This window comes from Oncorhynchus nerka, linkage group LG1, assembly GCF_034236695.1.
Source record: "Oncorhynchus nerka isolate Pitt River linkage group LG1, Oner_Uvic_2.0, whole genome shotgun sequence".
NCBI lineage: Eukaryota > Metazoa > Chordata > Actinopteri > Salmoniformes > Salmonidae > Oncorhynchus > Oncorhynchus nerka.
In genome coordinates this window covers 4,248,049-4,270,609 of record NC_088396.1, presented here as the reverse complement: position 1 = coordinate 4,270,609, position 22,561 = coordinate 4,248,049, and the positions used below count along the sequence as shown (strand labels likewise).

The 22,561-nt window shown below is 40.4% G+C and overlaps 1 protein-coding gene across 1 annotated transcript in view; it reads left to right on the top strand.

Moving 5' to 3' along the window:
* Nucleotides 1–22,561, top strand: part of itgbl1 (integrin, beta-like 1) — a 141,292-nt gene that overhangs the window by 80,249 nt on the left and 38,482 nt on the right. Inside the window, exon 8 of the mRNA XM_029649201.2 lies at nucleotides 11,064–11,180. Coding sequence (XP_029505061.1) covers nucleotides 11,064–11,180 — 117 coding nt within the window. The remainder of the gene's footprint in view (nucleotides 1–11,063; nucleotides 11,181–22,561) is intronic.

Sequence of the window (22,561 nt, the reverse complement as noted above, 5' to 3'; positions counted from 1 at the left end):
AAGAGGATGCCATGTAAAAGTGTCCGGATTGGGGTAAATGTATAGTGAACAAAAATACAAACGCAACATACGAACGCAATTTCAACAGTTCATTTCAGGAAATTAGTCCATTTAAATAAATAAATTAGGCCCGAATCCATGGATTTCACATGACTGGGCAGTGGTGCAGCCATGGGTGGGCGTAGGAGTGCATAGGCCCACCCACTGGGGAGCCAAGCCCAGCCAATCAGAATTTGTTTTTGACCTCCTGAAAGGCCATTAAAGGGTGTGTGGCAGAAAATCAAATTAAGGGCGAACTACAGTATGTTATCATGTACTTATACAGAAAATAGAGCAGGTTCTGTATGGCTTTTAGCAGTGCAGAAATACAATAGCAGGTCCTCACATCATAGGTCTACGGATTTGGCGTCTGGCAAATGGCAGATGGGCTGGACCATTTTTTGTTGTTGGGTGAGCTGGTCAAAATTAACGCACACATCAAAATAAAACAATGAAAAAGGTGACATAGGCCAGTTAAGATTTTATTTTTTTGGGGGTTGCTTCATTTTGTTATACTAATCTATAATGAGCCTTTGGCTGATCAGTGTGCAGCGGCCGTTTGAGCTGAGCAGAGGACACGCAAACTCACATTCAAAGTCAAACATCGGTAAAGATACCTGCTCCGACTCTCAGTTAGACAGCCAAGATCATGGATGGTAAAAAATAAAAAGGGTGCTTATAATACACTTAGAAAGATCACTATAAGACATTAGCTTGGAGCGGCAGGGTAGCCTAGTGGTTAGAGCATTGGACTAGTAACTGAAAGGTTGCAAGTTCGAATCCCCGAGCTTGAATTTTTTAAAATAATGGCTTAACACTAGAACTGCCTGGTCTTTCAGCATTAAAGGACGTGGCCGGGCGTCTCCTTTAGCATCTGCATCAGATGCATATCAACCTGCAAGGTGCGCAAACATGCTTGATAAATCAAATGCTTGATAGTGCATGAACTATTATTGTAAAGGATTAATCGCATGAAGAAATATTCATGGGAATATATCAATTTAAAGAAATAACAACAATAGTTTTTTGTTTAGATAGAGTCAAGGATATGTTTTGAATAATATATTTCTGTTGCCCTTTTACAATAAAAACATTACAGTGTAATCCATTTGATCAACTTTTATTTCTAGATTTGATTAGTAATAGAGTTATAGTAATTTATTTTGACAAAGTAGACAAAAAAGATAATAATAATATAACCAGCCAGGTGCGTAGTTTAAATTTTTTGAAGTATTCCTAAACAAAAGCACCAGTGCTTGAACAATTGTAAAGTAATAATTGCATAAAGAATTATTTGTGGAAATATATTCAAGATATAAAAATTCAAGTCATTTGTTGATTGAATCAGACACTGTATTGTACCCTTTATACCCGTGCATTTACTCATGAGTCAATTGTGTCTTCTCTTTATGCTTAGGGTCCACAATCAGCAGATAGCTTCTGGGCTTTGTGTGAGCATCCCCACAAACAAATCGGTTGCAATGCACTTAGTTGTCATGGGTCTTGTTTCGTGTGCACCTGCCAAATTGACATTGTGTCTTATTTTTCCCGAGTGGGAGCTGTGGTGCTTGGGGAATACGGAGAGCAGGACCTGTTGCCTTTGGCAGCCTGCTTGGCGGCTGTAGCTTCTTTCTTGGCGTTCATGTGGTCCTCACGAAACTCAGATCCAGTGGGATGCATGGTGCTGAGGATGCAAACACTCTTGTTTTGAATTTCTCCGCTGGTACAGTATGTTGTTTAGCGCAGAGGGCAGCAGTTGTTTGTTCACTGTTCCGAGCAGGCTAGTCTTCTTCGCAATCAACTTGTCTGGCAGGGAAATTGATGTGAAAAAGTTGTCCATGGTCACATTTCTGCATTTGCATTTGCCCATGTAAGGCTCCACAAGTCTCAAAACCACAGCCTCAGAAAGTCTCACCTGCTGGCCTGGTTTCGTCTTTCCCCGGATGCGGAAAGCCACTGAGCAAGTACTTGGTTTTGACATTGGTGGCTAACCAAAACTTAACTGAAGTCACATGCACTATTATCAGTTTCTATCTATTGCCCATTTATCCTTTGAACGACAGAATAGCATATTTTCATTTTAAGTTTATTATGTTACTAGTTTTTGCTTAGTAGCCAGAGGAATGCTGCAGCGTGAGTGGTCATGTGCTGAATGCATGGACAGCACAGATATTTTGGAGAAAAAAATGAAATTTGGAAAAAGAGCTACACTTCTTGAATTTTGAGCGTTATTTGACAAAGTTGTGTGTCATCGAAACTGCAGAATATGCTCTTTCAGATACTATATAGAAATCACAGAGCCTCCCGAGTGGTACAGTGGTCTAAGGCACTCCATCACGGTGCTAGCTGTGCCACTAGAGATCCTGGTTTGAGTCCATGCTCTGTCGCAGCTGGCCGGGGCAGCACACCATTGGCCCAGCGTCATCTGGATTAGGGGAGGGTTTGGCTGGCAGGAATGTCCTTGTCCCATCGTGCTCTAGCAACTCCTGTGGCGGGCCAGGCACCTACACGGTCGCCAGGTGTAAAGTGTTTCTTCTGACACAAAGGTATGGCTGGCTTCTGGGTTAAGCAGGCATTGTGTCAAGAAGCAGTGTGGCTTGGTTGGGTTGTGTTTTGGCGGACCTTCGCCTCTCCCGAGTCCAGTTGCAGCGATGACATAAGATTGTAACTACCATTTGGATACCACGAAATTGGCTCTGAATGAGGATGCGCCCACCTCTTCATGTACAATTTGAGAACTGATAGGCCTAAGATTGTCACACATTTCATTATTGTCAATTTAATCTTGTTTATATTACGTGTGAAATTAGTTTTGTTATAGTTTAGGTGTAAGTTTGATGGGCCGGCTGTGCAGGCTGACTGGCATCATTTGTTTCCTGCTCATCATCTTTGATAGAGTCAAGGATATATTTAGCATTATTTTAAAGGCCCACTGCAACGCGTAGCATGTTTGCCTTTCCTTTACAATACATTTGATTAGTAATGGAGTTACAGTAAATAAAACAGTCCCTTAAACAGCTTCTTTTTACAAAGTAACACAAACTCATCATTACACTATTGTGGTTCTAAATTAAATCAACCTCTTCATCATTCAGTTAGGACTAATTTAAATTCTATTTTGAAGTAATTTACACAATTATTGCCCCTCCATTTGTCATTCATTCAGTGGGCTGGTATCGTTTGCTATGCTGAATAGAATCAAGGATATTGTCCTGACATGACTTGCATTAATGTGATCACTGTTATTTATCTTATCAACTAACTATGTTTAATTGTTACTCCATTCAATTAATCATGTAACAATTAACTCATTAGGAATTTGGGGCACCACGGGAAAAGTTGTTTAACGAATTACTATCTCCTGAATTAAACTCCAAAGATATATAGATATTTCTTATTTCAATAACAGTCACTTATTAATTATTACCTCATATCAGTCTCATTCTGCACTTCGTAGAACTCTTGAAACCTAAACAACCCCGGCTTTTCAGATTATTTGGTTATACACAAATTGATTTAATTATTTAGTTACTAACTAACTAAATAATAACACAGAATACACACACACTTACAAGAGATAAAAGTCCCTAGTGGACTGACAAGATATGACAGCTTGTTACACACATGGAGAATGAGGGGTAGGTAAAGAGAGGGAGAGACAAAGAGAGACAACACTTGGATACATTTGGAAGGTACCTTCAAAATAATAATAATATTTTGCTCAAGAACCACCTCTCATTTTGGTAATAAATGCAATGTATTTACATGTAGATGTCTTTGTCCGTCGTCCCTCTGAAACCAATCGATCCTGCTATGAGGAAGGGGCTGGATGGGTGTAAGGCTCTGGTTGTCCACCAGAGGTCACAATGTTCTTCTTCTTTGTAGAGCTTCTCTGGTAGTGAAGTGTTTGTCAGAACAGATACTTCAGATGCACCAATGGTTGTCTGAGATGGGATTCCACCTAATATCTTTAGTCAAAGTTCAGGACTACTTTACATGCCAGCTGCAGACTGGTAATGCTAAGGTCTAATGAGTTTATCTTCTCGTGTAGAGATTGAGAGTTTCAGAGTTTCAACCATTTGTAACGTTTAGCTCGCACCTCACGTCAGCTGGTTTGGTAGTTTCAACCATTTCAACGCGTGAACCACGGTCTCACGTCTTTTGGTCTCAATGGTTGATTATTCAGGGTTCAGCTCCCGAGCACTTTACACGCCAGTAGTAACCCGGCAATGTACTGTTCTCACCATTTTCAGCCGTGTAGCCACCACTCCAAGCTATTTGCTGCTGATAAGTAGGCATAACAAACTTAGCACTACGCTATTGTCGTTCTATATTAAATCAACATCTCCACCATCCTTATAATTCAGTTAGGCCTAACAAGAAGAAGCACAGAGTGACATCAGAGAATATGCTGAGACAGGTAGACAGCACAACTGCGAGGCACACAAAAAGGTGAGTTGGCGATGCGCGCAGTGATACGGTTTGGTGTGGATAAAATGCCAGGACCGAACTCTTGTCCCAGTCAGCCCTTGCTTTTGTACCATTAATGCTTCCATACCTTGAAAGGACACAGTGCTCACAGATGGTACTGAAACACATGGTCAATCACAGTCAGGAACATTTGTGAACTAGTCTAAGACACAGTTGCAGGGTCAACACCTCTTACTCAACTCTAAGTCTCTCTTTCAATCTCTCTCTCTCTTTTATTCTTATTTCTCTCAGTTCAACACACACTGCAGTATTTATTCTGTTTTTGACATTACTCAGATCTTGACAAACAAGGAATTTCTCTTCAGGGTCCCTGGGATCCCATTGTTAACATCTGGACTCATTCTCTATTTTTTATGTATTTTTTATTGTTGTGTTTTTCATAGTGGCTTTATGCTTCACCACACACACCAGGGGTATAAAAAAAAGATCCAGCTCACACAAACACACACAGCGAGAGAGCGGGCCTCTGTTTCTGCTTGGCGAGCAGAGAGAGCGAGAGATACCCCCCACCCCTCCTCCCGCCAAGTAGGCCTATTTACAAGTCAGATTTCCCTAGCATTGCAAAGTTTGGGAAGACAGGAGAGTGAGAAAAGTTTTCAAGCTGTCTGAAGAAAGCTTGAAGTTTGAGGCTTGATGTGAGGAAGGTCCTACGTGGCAGATAGGAGGTTGGGGGCGTTAATGGAATACTTTAGCCCGACTTGTTTCCCATTCGCACCACAGGACCACTGTGATGTGGCACCGAGGACGATTTCACAGGATTTGTCATGTTTTGTGTGAAGTCGGCTATAGACCTGTCACAATACGGCATGAAAGAAAGATTTAAGAGAATTTTTAATCGTTGGAGATTTGGAGGCAGCTAACCTGGTTTTAACCTATTTCAGCTCTGAAGTCGGAAGATAGTTGATGCTGTGACTGTGACAAGATAATGAGCCTCTCAGTAGGTGAAACTGGCTGCTGTCATTACGACATCATAACATCATTAGAATGTCATTGAAACCAGGAATGGGTTGATATGACGTTATTACAACTGGTTTTGCCAGCTGGGTATTTCTATTGTTGTTGTTTGTTATTTGTGGTTATTTTGAATAGTTTTCTGTGTTTAAGTCCACTGACAAACCATGGAGCTGGTTTGCACTTGGGTCCACTCTGGCTCCTTAGTGTCACAGTTGATATCTGTGTTGTGTGATGTAGAGTGCCTGTGGGCGATTGACTATGTTTAGGCTTCACTGGTCTGTCCACTGCATCTTCAAACAGGGGCAAACTGAGTTTGACTACCCCCCATTCACTTGTTGCCGTAGTGAAGGTGTTATGTACACACACACACATAAACACACACTCAGGAAGACAACAAATCCTTGGAAAGTTGGTTAGTGTAGAGGGTAAACAATTGACACACAAACCAGACACACCCCTCTCAGGCGCAGGTAACCATGACGACCACAGACATAATTGATAAGACAGGGGTGTATGAGGCCAGTGAGGATGACTGGAGAGGTTGTCAGAGCCACTGCCTGCAGGTTACTCTGTCTAATTACAGAGTGGTGTGTGTGTGCGCCAAATAACACCTGTTGGTCATTTCAAGACAGGACTGATTCTATGTCAAATAATACAGTACATATTAAACTGCCAATTCAAAGCAAGTTCATTGACTATTTTCAAACCTATTCACACTTCACTGACCTACCAACTTCTAACGGTATTTGTTAAGATAGTTGCTTTAAAGGAGAAACATGTAGCATTTCATCCATACATGTGATTTTTTCATGGTTTTTTGAAGGACACTGCTTAGAATTGGCTAAAATGGCTTTCTCCTGCTTCTTACCTTATTAGAATCCAAAAAACATCAGTTGTAACGATGTGAAGAAGTTTTGTATTGCTAATATGTTTGTTATTGTTGTAAACTTTGCAAACGAGAACCAATCATAATTCGGGAAGTTGTCCACACAACAACAGCCGGATAGGCTGATAAAAATGCTAATTGGCGGTGAAAATATGTCACGCTTTGTTCATAAATGTAATTTTTACTCTCGTGGATTTCATTTTTTTTGCTACTGTGAGAACATGCGTCTTGGTGAGAGGTGTAGGAGTCAGGCGCAGGAGAGCAGGGATGTCTGAGAAGCGTGTTTAATAATATAGTCCACCAATACGAAACGGCACAGACAAAAATCCCAAAATTACGCTCTCGAATACTCAGAAACTCGTGCAAACACACGGAGGAAGAAACACAGTTTCGACACTTTACATACACGTGCGTAATAGCGAAAAAACAACAAACATCAAATACAATCGAGCGCAATACACACAAATCTAATCCTGCACGAATTACGGCAGGTAACAGGTGCCCTATATACCCACAGAAATCAAAGCAATTGAAAACCAGGTGTGAAAAGGAACACAGACAAAACAACCAGAAAAAGAAAAAAACTTTCCTGCAAGGCAGAAAACGACAAACTTAAGTGTATTTAAGGTTTAAAAAGGCTTGTAAATGTTTGTAATTTCCACTTTGAAAATTTAGACATGATTTTCGTAAAATAAAAAAAAAAAAAAAATTAACTTTAAAAAAAAACTATAATCCACATTTCCTGTTGCTGCAGGATTATTTTTCCTGTGGTAGGAAACTCAGGAAACTGTCTCAAATTAAGATTCTACAGTACTACTGGTATGTAATTGACATTTGGCACTAGCTGGAAGTGGAATTGTCACTTCTAGCTTCTCTTTACCTGCAAGTAAGCCTTGCCCATGCACCTAACAGCATGTCTATTTTGAAGAATGGAACTTGGATGCATACACATGCCTCTCCTGCATACACTATTCATTTTATTGGTAACAGAGAGATGGACACATCCCAAACTCTAGTGGAACACATTTTGGTCATTTAGCAGATGCTCTTATACAGGTTAAGTGCCTTGCACAATGGCACATCAACATATTTTTCACCTATTCAGCTTTGGGATTAAGACCTACAACCTTTCTGCTTCTGGTCCAATGCTCTTAACCAGCTAGGCTACCTGTCACCCTTAACCACTAGGCTAACTGAACACACATAGTCATTTAGCAGAAAATCTTATCCAGAGAAGATTTTCAGGAGCAATTAGGGTTAAGTGCCTTGTTTTATATACACTTTATTAGTTTATTAGGTCCACCATTCTAGGAGCAGGTCGGGGCCACCTTTACCTCTAGAACAGCCTGAATTATTCAGGCCTGGTTACAAGGTGTCAGAACCGTTCCACAGGGATGTTGGTCCATGCTGATGCAATGGCATCAAGCAGTAGCTGCAGATTGGACTGCGGCACATTAATGCTGCAAACAGCCGGTTCCATCTCATCCAAAAGAGGCTCTATTGGGTCGAGGTCTGGGGACTGCACATTCCACTCAAATATACTGAACTCGCTGTCATGTTCCAGGCAATGTTTTTCCACTTCACAATTGTCCAGTGCTGGTGATCGGGTGCCCACTGGAGCCGATTCTTCGTCTTTTTAGCTAATAGGAGTGGAACCCGGTTTAGTCGTCTGCTGCAATAGTCCATCCGTGACAAGGATCAACGAGTTGTGAGTTCCGAGATGCCCGTTACTTGTCTGTTTGCCTTCCGCCTGTTAGCTTGCACAATTCTTGCCATTCTCCCTTGACCTCTCCCCTCAACGAGCTGTTTTCGCCCACAAGACAGCCACTGGATCCAACGCGCCTGGCACCGACGATCATACCAAGCTCTAAGTCGCTTGTTTGGCCCATTCTAATTTTAAATCGAACAGTAACTGAATGCCTCGATGCCTGTCTGCCTGCTTTATATAGGGCCACTTGACTCACTGTCTGTAGGAACAATCCATTTTCGTGAACGGGGTGGTGTACCTAATTTCACAACATGTGGCTGGAATAATACTGTGAAATTGTACAAATTATGATAATGCCCTTTTAGTGTAATAAGAGCTATTTGAAAAGATTGCCTGAAATTTCAGCCTGTTTTGCTGGGATAGAATTTTGGCCTGCCTGGTGCCATCAAATTAAATTAAATTAAACTTCTCAAGACTACGGTGGGCACTGTATTAACTGGTAATTACTTATTTTAGGTGTGTAGGTCACAGTCTTTATCGTGTATCTATGGAAGTTATACATTTAGAACCGCCTGCTCAATAGGAATCCAATAGCAGTAGCGAGTCGACTAGACAAGCAGCTTGCTAAGGACCACACTTTGACATGACGTGGCAAAGAGGAGACAAAATGGATTGTAATGACGCAGCTGACCACTCGATTGAGCCAGAGACACGTTTATTCGACAGATAAGCCTGAGTGTCCTAGGAATATCTAGTCTTTTGTGTTCTGACCAATAAAACAGTGGGACATTAATCAAATAAATAATGTAAACATATTATCAGTAAAGAACTCATTTTGTGTGGAAGTCCCCCCCCAAAAAAATGTTCTGCAGAGACAGACATTAAAAGCATAGTAAAATCAAGAAAAAGCTACTTTTTTTCTGAGCGCATCTCCCCTTGTTCTATACACTGAGTATACCAAGCATTAGGAACACCTTCCTAATATTGAGACACAGTCCATCATTCATTTAAGACATGAAGGTCAGTCAATATGTAAAATTTCAAGAACTTTTAAAGTTTATTCAAGTGCAGTCGCAAAAACCGTCAAGTGCTATGATGAAACTGGCTCTCATGAGGACAGCCACAGGAAAGGAAGACCCAAAGAGATACCTCTGCTGCAGAGGAAAAGTTCATTAGAGTTACCAGCCTCAGAAATTGCAGCCCAAAGAAATGCTTCACTTCTCAACTTTAACTGTTCAGAGGACACTGCGTGAATCTGGCCATCATGGTCGAAATGCTGCAAAGAAACCACTACTAAAGGACACCAATAAGAATATAAAGACTTGCTTGGGCCAAAAAACACAAGCAATGAACATTACACTCATGGAAATCTGGCCTTTGGTGAGATGAGTCTAAATTTGAGATATTTGTTTCCAACCACCGTGTCTTTGTGAGACTCAGATTAGGTGAACGGATGATCTCTGCATGTGTGGTTCCCACCGTGAAGCATGGAGAAGGAGGTGTGATGGTGTGGGGGTGCTTTGCTGGTGACACTGCCAGTGATTTATTTAGAATTCAAGGCACACTTAACCAGCATGGCTACCACAGCATTCTGCAGCGATTCACCATCCCATCTGGTTTGGGCTTAGTGGAACTATCATTTGTTTTTCATCAGGACAATGACCCAACACATCTCCAGGCTGTGTAAGGGCTATTTGACCATGAAGGAGAGTGATGGAGTGCTGCGTCAGATGAGCCTCCAGAATCACCTGACCTCAAACCAATTGAGATGGTTTGGGATGAGTTTTACTGCAGAAAAAGCTGTAACAACGTTTATTTTGGTGGATGGGCCAATAAATATACATATATATTATTAAAAATATTGCTTTCTTGCTGGATTGATGAATATAGCCATAGCAAACCAGTGCAAAACTGCTGTCAACTCTATATTAATAGACCAATAAGAAAGAGATTTTTCAACTCTGCCAATAACAGCGAGTTTTTAGTTACCCCCTGCCCACTCAGACCAGCAAAACAGTCACAGTAAGGTACTCAGTTGTTACCCAGATATTATTTGATATCGAGATAAAAACGGCTGCATTGGCCCTTCAGCGCTAATGCTTACATTTTTACCAAAATCTACGAATGAATGTCTAAATTTAACCGTTTGAAGATAGTTTTGGTTTCACTTTGCGCAGTTTGACTGACAGCTGGCGGATGGCGACACTCTCCGTAATTAAAAGGGCAATACACTCCGCAATCTCTGAAACCTGCAGTTATGACAACTCTCCGTTTGCTTTGGCAGTTGCTTTGGTTAGACAGCACTTTGTACTGGGATTGTCTCTGTTGCCGTTTTCACTCTCCTCCTTTTAAACACCTTCTGGGTGTATTTATTAATGCACATCATAGTATACCGAAGTCAAATGTTTTGAAAAGGAAAACGTTGTGCCACGAAAATGATAGTTTCTTATTGTGCAAGTAGTCCCTCCCCGTTTCGTTATGTGATAGAAACTGTAAAACAGATTATTTCCATTTACCCTCAAAATGTTGTCATATTATGTTTCAGTGTAATGTAATTGTTGTTAAGTGAATGATTCAATGGTCATTAAAAAGCAATTGAAAGCAGACTAGAATTCAATCTCCTAAAACTGACCAATTTACAACCTCATTTGGAAGAATATATTGCTCCCTTAGGTACAGTATGCACATACTTTAAGAACCAATATTAGGTGTATTTGGCTGCCGAAACCTGAAGATTCCCTTACCTCAAATAATGGTTGTTGTTATGTTCTGTCAGCAGGATCTCACCCTTCTGTATTTGAGGATGTCACTTCACTGAATCTACCTTTAACAATACAACATGAGCGGTGGCAAATAAACATTTTCTGATAATTGTTGTTGAAAAACTGTATTTTACAAGTCATAATGTTGTTAAATGAGAATAACACTGCCACCTTTACACCTGTATTCTTACCTGTGTGTACCCGTGTACTACCTGTGTTCCAGGTCTGTGTCAATGTGGCCAGTGTACCTGCCATCCCCCAGGGGACACTCGTGTGCATGGGAGGAACTGTGAGTGTGATGACCGCCAGTGTGAGGACATCAGCGGGGAGATATGTGGAGGTGAGGGTACACACACACACACACACACACACACACACCCTCCCAGGCGCAGGCAGCCATGACAACCACAGAGATGATCTCGATAAGGCAGGGGTGTTATACACGTACAGTATGTGTAATTGAGTATGGTCCATTGTACTTAGTCGTGGAAGTTGCATGTGTGTGCCTCTTGAATGGCTGAGTGATTAGCTGATACTTCCTGATACCACATACAAACCTCTCTCTCTTTCTCTCAATGAGAAATGTCAACCGCCAATGAAACATTAGAACAGGACCTTTGAGCCAGTCATATCTGCTAAAGCTACCATGAGGAGTGTTTAACTAAGATGGTCTATGCGCTCGCAGGAGGAGGGAGCGAGGGGATCGATTCAACATGGCATTAGCCTGATGTCAACAACGTTGCTAAGCGGATGCAATCATGCTATCATTCTTAACATTAGAAAAGCCATTCTAACAGTCAAATAAATATGTTTTATATATGTTATCGGAAAGATAATCATTTGTTTGTGTTTATGAAGGTAACATTATAATATAAACATATACAGTGGAAAGAAAAAGTATGTGAACCCTTTGGAATGACCTGGATTTCAGCATAAATTGGTCATCAAATTTGTTCTGATCTTCGTCTAAGTCACAGCAATAGACAAACATAGTGTGCTTAAACTAAAAACGCACACATTATTGTATTTTTCTTGTCTACATTCACAGTGTAGGTTGGGAAAAGTATGTGAACCCCTAGGCTAATGACTTCTCAAAAAGCTCATTGGAGTCAGGACTCAGCTAACCTGGAGTCCAATCAATGAGATGAGATTGGAGATGTTGGTTAGAGCTGCCTTGCCCTATTAAAAACACTCACAAAATCAGAGTTTGCTTTTCACAAGAATCATTGGCTAATGTGAACCACGCATCAAACAAAAAAGATCTCAGAAGACCTAAGATTAAGAATGGTTTACTTGCATAAAGCTGAAAAGGGTTACAAAAGTATCTCTAAAAGCCTTGATTTTCATCAGTCCATGGTAAGAGAAATTGTCTATATATGTATAAATTTCAGCACTGTTGCTACTCTCCCTTGGAGTAGCCTTCCTGCAAAGATGACTGCAAGAGCACAGCACAGAATGCTCAATGAGGTTGAGAAGAATCCTAGCGTCAGCTAAAGGCTTACAGAAATCTCTGGAACATGCTAACATCTCTGTTGACTAGTCTACGATATGTAAAACACTAATCAAGAATGGTGTTCATGGTAGCACACCATGGAAGAAGCCACTGCTGTACAAAAAAAACATGGCTACACGTCAGAAGTTTGCATAAGTGCACTTGGATGTTCCACAGCCTACTGGTAAAATATTATGTGGACAAATGAAACTACAGTTCAGTTTTTTCGAAGGAACACACAACACTTAGTGTGGAGAAAAAGAGGCACAGCACACCAACATCAAAACCTTATCCCAACTGTAACGTATGGTGGAGGAAGCATCATGGTTTGGGGCTGCTTTGCTGCCTCAGGGCCTGGACAGCTTACTATCATCGACAGAAAAATGAATTCCCAAGTTCATCAAGACATTTTGCAGGAGAATGTTAGGCTATCTGTCCGCCAATTGAAGCGTAACAGAAGTTGGGTGATGCAAGAGGACAATGACCAAAAACACAGAAGTAAACCAACAACAGAATGTCTTCAACAGAAGAAAATACGCCTTCTGGAGTGGCCCAGTCAGAATCCTGACCTCAACCCGATTGAGATGCTGTGTCATGACCTCAAGAGAGCAGTTGACACCAGACATCCCAAGAATATTGCTGAACTGAAACAGTTTTGCAAAGAGGAATGGTCCAAAATTAATCCTGACTGTTGTGCAGGTCTGATCCGCAACTCCAGAAAATGTTTGGTTGAGGTTATTGCTGCTGAAGGAGGGTCAACTTGTTATTAAATCCAATGCTTACACGGTGTGTTCAATAACGACATGAAAACGTATCATTGTTTGTGTTTTATTAGTTTAAGCAGACTGTGTTTGTCTATTGTTGTGAGCTAGACAAAGATCAGATCAAATTTTATGACCAATTTATGCAAAAATACAGGTAATTCCAAAGGGTTCACATACTTTTTCTTGCCACTGTATATTTTTGAAAGAACATAACATTTTTATTAGTTTATGATATGTAAAGACGAATAACCACTAAAAACCACAGAATTTGAAGTGTAAAATCTATTTCATTGGTGGAGTGCCTTTGTTACGACTATGATACAAAAAACATGTGCCTTGGAACACTGGAACACGACAAAACAAGTAAAAAATACCCACCAAGATACATGGTCAGTAAGATGCGGTAAAATGTAGAAGATATCAGTTGCCTAAACATCAGTATCAGCACCAAGTGTACTTGTGAATAGTGAAAATCAGCACAAAAGCAATAATCGCATTATAATGAATGTATCGATATGACTGCAGTAAAAAGTAGTCCACCATTGTCAGTTATTGGACACTTTATTTGCGGCCTCGCTCTTGCTTACAGTATGGTGTGCATCTTCACGCAATGGCATCAGTTGGATCCCATTTAGCTGTTATCCCTTGTCTTAACAGTCAACAAAAATCTTTGTCACTTGCAATTGCTTGCAACACTTCCCACAAACAAGTCGATTGCAGCTGAAGCAGGTGTTGTAGGTTTTGTTGTGAGTTCATCTGCCCACCTGGCAGTTTCTCCTTGCTGGGAGCTGCGCGCAATTTTGCTCGAGCAATGGCTGGTGTGGAATCTTTGATGCTGCCTTGGCCCTCATATGTCTCTCAGGTAGCCCGTGTGCCAGACTCATGATGAAGTGTCTTTGGGCTAATGGTGTTGTTCACGCACGGCTTGAACAACAAGTGTCCATTGATAGCAGCCAAGTCAGGCATGTTGTAGAACACAGCGATAGGCCAGCGGCCACCTGATCCAAAAACATCCACACTGACCTATGGAATAGAAGAAAGTAGAAAATGTTAGGATTCTTTTCCCATTCAGAAGAGCATAATGCAAACCTTTGCCTTGCATTGGTAAAGTGCAGTACTGGGGAAGCTACAGTACTCTGAACAAATAGTTTACCAAGCTACTACCAATTACTTCACAATGGAAGAAGTTAAGCTACGCTAAAGCTAACCTTCAGAAAAATACCGTTTATTTACAAAAGTTACTTTGAAAAAGTAGTTCACTACATCCAAACTACTTTGTGAAATATTGTCAACTGAAATGTCACAGACTACAAATTGAAAGAACAAGTCACTTTGGGGTCATATGTTAACAGAATGAGTTATTTAGCCTATTAAACACAAAAAGTATGTTTCAAGTTCAGAATTAGGCAGGTCTGATTATTGCCGATATATTATTTTTTTATTTTTAAAAAAAGTAGTGTGTAGTTCCAGTAGTTAACATGACAGAAAAATAATGAACTACTGAAAACACTACATAGATCTGAATGTCGTTCAACTACCACCAAACTAGTGCAAAATGTAGTTAAATGAATAGTTCCCAACACTGGTGAGTGTTGTCTTGTCATTCTTCAGCACGTTATGGAGTACAGCTGCTGTGCAGTTGCCTTATTTTGCGCAGATGGATGGAGCTCCCGTCTTGCTCTGTTCATTGTGCCGACCAGGCTTGTTTAATATGCATCTCTGCTTTCCCTTGTTCATCAACTCACCCATTCTCACCCTTTTCTCCACTACCATATTTTACTCCATTTATTTAATCTGTTGTTATATGTGTGATATATCAGTATGGTTTTACGTTCAGTTTTGAGGTAATTATCAGGGTGATTATCAACTGGGCACGAGAAGGAGGGGCAATCGGGGAAAACCATTAAAAAAATAACATCTTTAAACAAGTTATAACGCCAGTTCTGTTTATGATATTAAGTGTTTTATACAGACTTATGCATAAAAAGAAAGGCGCTCGCGGACTGATTACAGACTGATTATAGCCACTCATGATCACAAACACAAACACATGCATGCACCCATAGGGCTGTGGCGGTCATGAAATGTTGTCAGCTGGTGATTGTCAAGCAAATAACTGCCAGTCTCACGGTGATTCACCGTTGATTAACATAAACACGTTTAGCATTTGCTGCAATGGGGGGGCGAGTGAAAAAGTTTGGTAAGCCCTGCTCGAGTGCACTACAATTCCCATTATGTTTAATCCCGACACTCTGTCTAAACTGTCTTACCCTGGTTTAGACACACAGCCTACGAGCAACTGATGCAGGCCTTTGGAACGTGTACATTTAAAAAAAGTCGAATTAATCCATTCAATATAGCCTACACCATTATTTATTTTAGACAGGTATAAAGCAACATGATGTGAATAAAATGTAGTCTATTTCAGATGAACAGAATAGTTGTCCTTATGTTAGGCCCTGACATGGCTATGTTATATGGCTGTGGAATACACTAATTCCTTTCGACAAGATTTGCTTAGAATTCCGTGGCATTATTTAAAATTATTTTATAGTATGAGGAATACAATTGAACATAGCTGAATAAAATAGAAAGGATACTTTCTCCAAACAATTTCCAAGGATTTGCGCACATGCGGCTATTCTGTGTTGAGGGATTAACAAAGAAACATGTCTTGCTATATGCTTAATTTAAAGTTTTTTATGCAACTTTAGTTGTGAACCAAAGTTAGATGATATATTTAGATTTTTAATATATTCTAAGGCTGCATGATGAAACTCCAACGATGATTTGAAAAAAGTTGCATGAAAGGCATGAGCTCTGATTTGTTTCTTGTGCAAGCTCCACACACTTCATCAGTCTCTCATTCACAATTTGACAAGCACTTGATAATATTCTCATCAGGCTTCAACTAAAAAGTCCATGCCTTTTGAAGCTAAAGTAGCCATTGTGCCCTTGGGAGGAAATATAATAATAATTCCCTTCTCCCGGCTGCCGTACTCCGAAGCACCTCTCACTCCCATGGCTCTCACAGATATCTAAATTCTTATTAGCCAATGCCGTCACATGATCCGGTCCTTCTCACAGTCATTTCAGCTAACAAGTAGGCTATAAGTGAAGACCGACTCATTGGGGACACAACTGTGCGCGTCCCTTTTATTGAATTCCGAGACGCACATTCATCAGCCAACAAGATGAGTAGGCCTAACGAACAGCAAAAGCTGTTACAGTTCGTATGAGGAAATCAATTGAAATAAATTCATTAGGCCCTAATCTATGGATTTCATATGACTGGGAATACAGAAATGCATGTTAGTCAGAGATACCTTAAAAGAAATGGGCCTCACAATGGGCCTCAGGCTTTCACCACTGTATTTCTGTGCATTCAAATTGCCATGGATAAAATGTAATTGTGTTTATTGTCTGTAGCTTAAACCTGCCCATACCATAACCCAAACGCAACCATGGGGCACTCTGTTCACATCGTTGACATCAACAAACCGTTCACCCACACGACGCCATACATGACGCCATGGTCTGAGGTTGTGGGACCGGTTGAACGTACTGCCACATACTCTAAAACAACGTTGGAGGTGACTTATAGTAGAGAAATTAACATTCAATTATCTGGCAACAGCTCTGGTGGACATTCCTGCAGTCAGCATGCTAATTGCACACTTCCTCAAAATGTTAGACATCTGTGGCATTGTGTTGTGTGACAAAACTGCACATTTTAGCATGTCCTTTAATGATCCCCAGCAAAAGGTTCTGATATGCCACAACTATCAGGTGGATGGATTAGCTTGGCAAAGGAGAAATGCTCACTAACAGGGATGTAAACAAATTTGTTCCCAACATTTGAGAAATAAACTGTTGGAACAATATCTGGGATCTTTTATTCCAGCTCATGAAACATGGGACCAACACTTTACGTGTTGCGTTTATATTTTTGTTCAGTGTACTATCCCCCATAGTGCAAAAGTTGACCTATTTTATAGGTGCAAGAAATACATGTTCCAAACATACTCTGGGACAGTTGTGGGATGTGATAGATCCCTAATTAATACAACCACTCGCATCAAAATAATGTTTAAAAGCAATGAGGCTGATGCAACAGATCGGGAACATTTCGCTTAAAATGTTAATAAATGCAGCAATGTGCACGCGGCAGTAGGCTGTACTGGTGAATGTTCCAAAATGTAATCAATTAGTGGGAACACACTGTTCTCAATAGTGACTGGGAATGTGATTATGCATGTAATGCTTTATTACAAAGGTGCATTTTTATGGTGAATATTACCTTCCCCAAACTTGAAACTCACATGCCTCCTATGTATGCCAATTAGACTCTACACCGGTTGTAAAGCGGATTCATGTGCTTAATTTTAAGAAGTTATTTGGACACTTTACTTGTGATACAAACCTTATTAAAACATATAGGACTATGGGCTAGACTACATGAGGTGTGATACTAACCTTATAGGACTATGGACTAGACTACATGAGGTGTGATACTACCCTTATTAAAACATATAGGACTATGGGCTAGACTACATGAGGTGTGATACTAACCTTATAGGACTATGGACTAGACTACATGAGGTGTGATACTACCCTTATATGACTATGGGCTAGACTACATGAGGTGTGATACTAACCTTATAGGACTATGGACTAGACTACATGAGGTGTGATACTAACCTTATAGGACTATGGACTAGACTACATGAGGTGTGATACTAACCTTATAGGACTATGGACTAGGCTACATGAGGTGTGATACTACCCTTATATGACTATGGGCTAGACTACATGAGGTGTGATACTACCCTTATATGACTATGGGCTAGACTACATGAGGTGTGATACTACCCTTATATGACTATGGGCTAGACTACATGAGGTGTGATACTACCCTTATAGGACTATGGGCTAGACTACATGAGGTGTGATACTACCCTTATATGACTATGGGCTAGGCTACATGAGGTGTGATACTACCCTTATATGACTATGGGCTAGACTACATGAGGTGTGATACTACCCTTATATGACTATGGGCTAGACTGCATGAGGTGTGATACTAACCTTATAGGACTATGGGCTAGACTACATGAGGTGTGATACTAACCTTATAGGACTATGGACTAGGCTACATGAGGTGTGATACTACCCTTATATGACTATGGGCTAGACTACATGAGGTGTGATACTACCCTTATATGACTAAAACATGAGGTGTGATACTACCCTTATATGACTATGGGCTAGACTACATGAGGTGTGATACTAACCTTATAGGACTATGGGCTAGACTACATGAGGTGTGATACTAACCTTATATGACTATGGGCTAGACTACATGAGGTGTGATACTACCCTTATATGACTATGGGCTAGACTACATGAGGTGTGATACTAACCTTATAGGACTATGGGCTAGACTACATGAGGTGTGATACTAACCTTATAGGACTATGGACTAGGCTACATGAGGTGTGATACTACCCTTATATGACTATGGGCTAGACTACATGAGGTGTGATACTACCCTTATAGGACTATGGGCTAGACTACATGAGGTGTGATACTAACCTTATAGGACTATGGGCTAGGATACATGAGGTGTGATACTACCCTAATAGGACTATGGGCTAGACTACATGAGGTGTGATACTACCCTTATATGACTATGGGCTAGACTACATGAGGTGTGATACTACCCTTATATGACTATGGGCTAGACTACATGAGGTGTGATACTACCCTTATATGACTATGGGCTAGACTACATGAGGTGTGATACTAACCTTATTAAAACATATAGGACTATGGGCTAGGATACATGAGGTGTGATACTAACCTTATAGGACTATGGGCTAGGATACATGAGGTGTGATACTACCCTAATAGGACTATGGGCTAGACTACATGAGATGTGATACTAACCTTATTAAAACATATAGGACTATGGGCTAGACTACATGAGGTGTGATACTACCCTTATATGACTATGGGCTAGACTACATGAGGTGTGATACTAACCTTATAGGACTATGGGCTAGACTACATGAGGTGTGATACTAACCTTATAGGACTATGGACTAGGCTACATGAGGTGTGATACTACCCTTATATGACTATGGGCTAGACTACATGAGGTGTGATACTACCCTTATAGGACTATGGGCTAGACTACATGAGGTGTGATACTAACCTTATAGGACTATGGGCTAGGATACATGAGGTGTGATACTACCCTAATAGGACTATGGGCTAGACTACATGAGGTGTGATACTAACCTTATATGACTATGGGCTAGACTACATGAGGTGTGATACTACCCTTATATGACTATGGGCTAGACTACATGAGGTGTGATACTACCCTTATATGACTATGGGCTAGACTACATGAGGTGTGATACTAACCTTATTAAAACATATAGGACTATGGGCTAGGATACATGAGGTGTGATACTAACCTTATAGGACTATGGGCTAGGATACATGAGGTGTGATACTACCCTAATAGGACTATGGGCTAGACTACATGAGATGTGATACTAACCTTATTAAAACATATAGGACTATGGGCTAGACTACATGAGGTGTGATACTAACCTTATAGGACTATGGGCTAGACTGCATGATGTGTGATACTAACCTTATTAAAACATAAAGGGCTTTGGGCTAGACTACATGAGGTGTGATACTAACCTTATAGGACTATGGGCTAGACTACATGAGGTGTGATACTAACCTTATAGGACTATGGGCTAGGATACATGAGGTGTGATACTAACCTTATAGGACTATGGGCTAGGATACATGAGGTGTGATACTACCCTAATAGGACTATGGGCTAGACTACATGAGGTGTGATACTAACCTTATTAAAACATATAGGACTATGGGCTAGACTACATGAGGTGTGATACTAACCTTATTAAAACATATAGGACTATGGGCTAGACTACATGAGGTGTGATACTAACCTTGTAGGACTATGGGCTAGACTGCATGATGTGTGATACTAACCTTATTAAAACATATAGGACTATGGGCTAGGCTACATGAGGTGTGATACTAACCTTATTAAAACATATAGGACTATGGGCTAGGCTACATGAGGTGTGATACTAACCTTATTAAAACATATAGGACTATGGGCTAGGATACATGAGGTGTGATACTAACCTTATAGGACTATGGACTAGGCTAAATGAGGTGTAATACTAACCTTATAGGACTATGGGCTAGACTACAGGAGGTGTGATACTAACCTTATTAAAACATATAGGACTATGGGCTAGACTACAGGAGGTGTGATACTAACCTTATTAAAACATATAGGACTATGGGCTAGGATACATGAGGTGTGATACTAACCTTATAGGACTATGGACTAGGCTAAATGAGGTCTAATACTAACCTTATAGGACTATGGGCTAGACTACAGGAGGTGTGATACTAACCTTATTAAAACATATAGGACTATGGGCTAGGCTACATGAGGTGTGATACTAACCTTATAGGACTATGGACTAGGCTACATGAGGTGTGATACTAACCTTATAGGACTATGGGCTAGACTACATGAGGTGTGATACTAACCTTATAGGACTATTGGCTAGGCTACATGAGGTGTGATACTAACCTTATAGGTCTATGGACTAGGCTACATGAGGTGTGATACTAACCTTATTAAAACATATAGGACTATGGGCTAGGCTACATGAGGTGTGATACTAACCTTATAGGACTATGGGCTAGGATACATGAGGTGTGATACTACCCTAATAGGACTATGGGCTAGACTACATGAGATGTGATACTAACCTTATTAAAACATATAGGACTATGGGCTAGACTACATGAGGTGTGATACTAACCTTATAGGACTATGGGCTAGACTGCATGATGTGTGATACTAACCTTATTAAAACATAAAGGGCTTTGGGCTAGACTACATGAGGTGTGATACTAACCTTATAGGACTATGGACTAGGCTACATGAGGTGTGATACTAACCTTATAGGACTATGGGCTAGACTACATGAGGTGTGATACTAACCATATAGGACTATGGGCTAGGATACATGATGTGTGATACTAACCATATAGGACTATGGGCTAGGATACATGAGGTGTGATACTAACCTTATTAAAACATATAGGCCTATGGGCTAGGATACATGAGGTGTGATACTAACCCTATTAAAACATATAGGACTATTTGCTAGGATACATGAGGTGTGATACTAACCATATAGGACTATGGGCTAGGATACACGAGGTGTGATACTAACCATATAGGACTATTAGACACATGAGGTGTGTAGGACTATGGGCTAGGATACATGAGGTGTGGTACTAACCATATAGGACTATGGGCTAGGATACATGAGGTGTGATACCAACCATATAGGACTATGGGCTAGGATACATGAGGTGTGATACTAACCATATAGGACTATGGGCTAGGATACATGAGGTGTGGTTATGGGCTAGGATACATGAGGTGTGATACTAACCATATAGGACTATGGGCTAGGCTACATGAGGTGTGATACTAACCTTATTAAAACATATAGGACTTGGGCTAGGATACATGAGGTGTGATACTAACCTTATAGGACAATGGACAGGCTAGGTAATACTAACCTTATATAGACTACATGAGTCCTGTTTAGGACTATTGGTAGGCTAATGAGGTGTGATACTAACCTTATAGGACTATGGACTAGGCTACATGAGGTTGATACTAACCTTATTAAAACATATTGGGCTAAATGAAATGATACTAACCTTATAGGACTATGGGCTAGGAAACATGAGGTGTGATACTTTTATATAGGACTATGGGCTAGACTACATGAGGTTGATACTAACCTTATTAAAACATATAGCGCTATGGGCTAGACTAATGATTGTGATACTAACCTTATTAAAACATAGAACTATGGGCTAATGAGGTTTCATACTAACCTTATTAAAACATATAGGACTATGGACTAGGTTTGATACTAACCTTTGACTTTTTGAATGTTGTTTTTATTTATAGGATACATGAGGTGTGATACTAATTAGACTATGGGGACACAGAGGTGTGATACTAACCTAAAACATATAGGCCTATGGGCAGGCTACATGAGGTGTGATACTAACCTTATAGGACTATTGCTTTGCTACATGAGGTGTGATACTAACCTTATAGGACTATGACCATCAGGTGTGATACTAACCTTATTAAAACATATAGGCCTATGGGCTAGGCTTACATGAGGTGTGATACTAACCTTATAGGACTATGGCCAAACCCTACCAGGGTAGACTACATGAGGTGTGATACTAACCTTATAGGACTATGGACTAGGCTAAATGAGGTGACTAACCTTATGGACTATGGGCTAGGTGGTGATATAACCTTATTAAAACATAAGGACTATGGGCTTACATGAT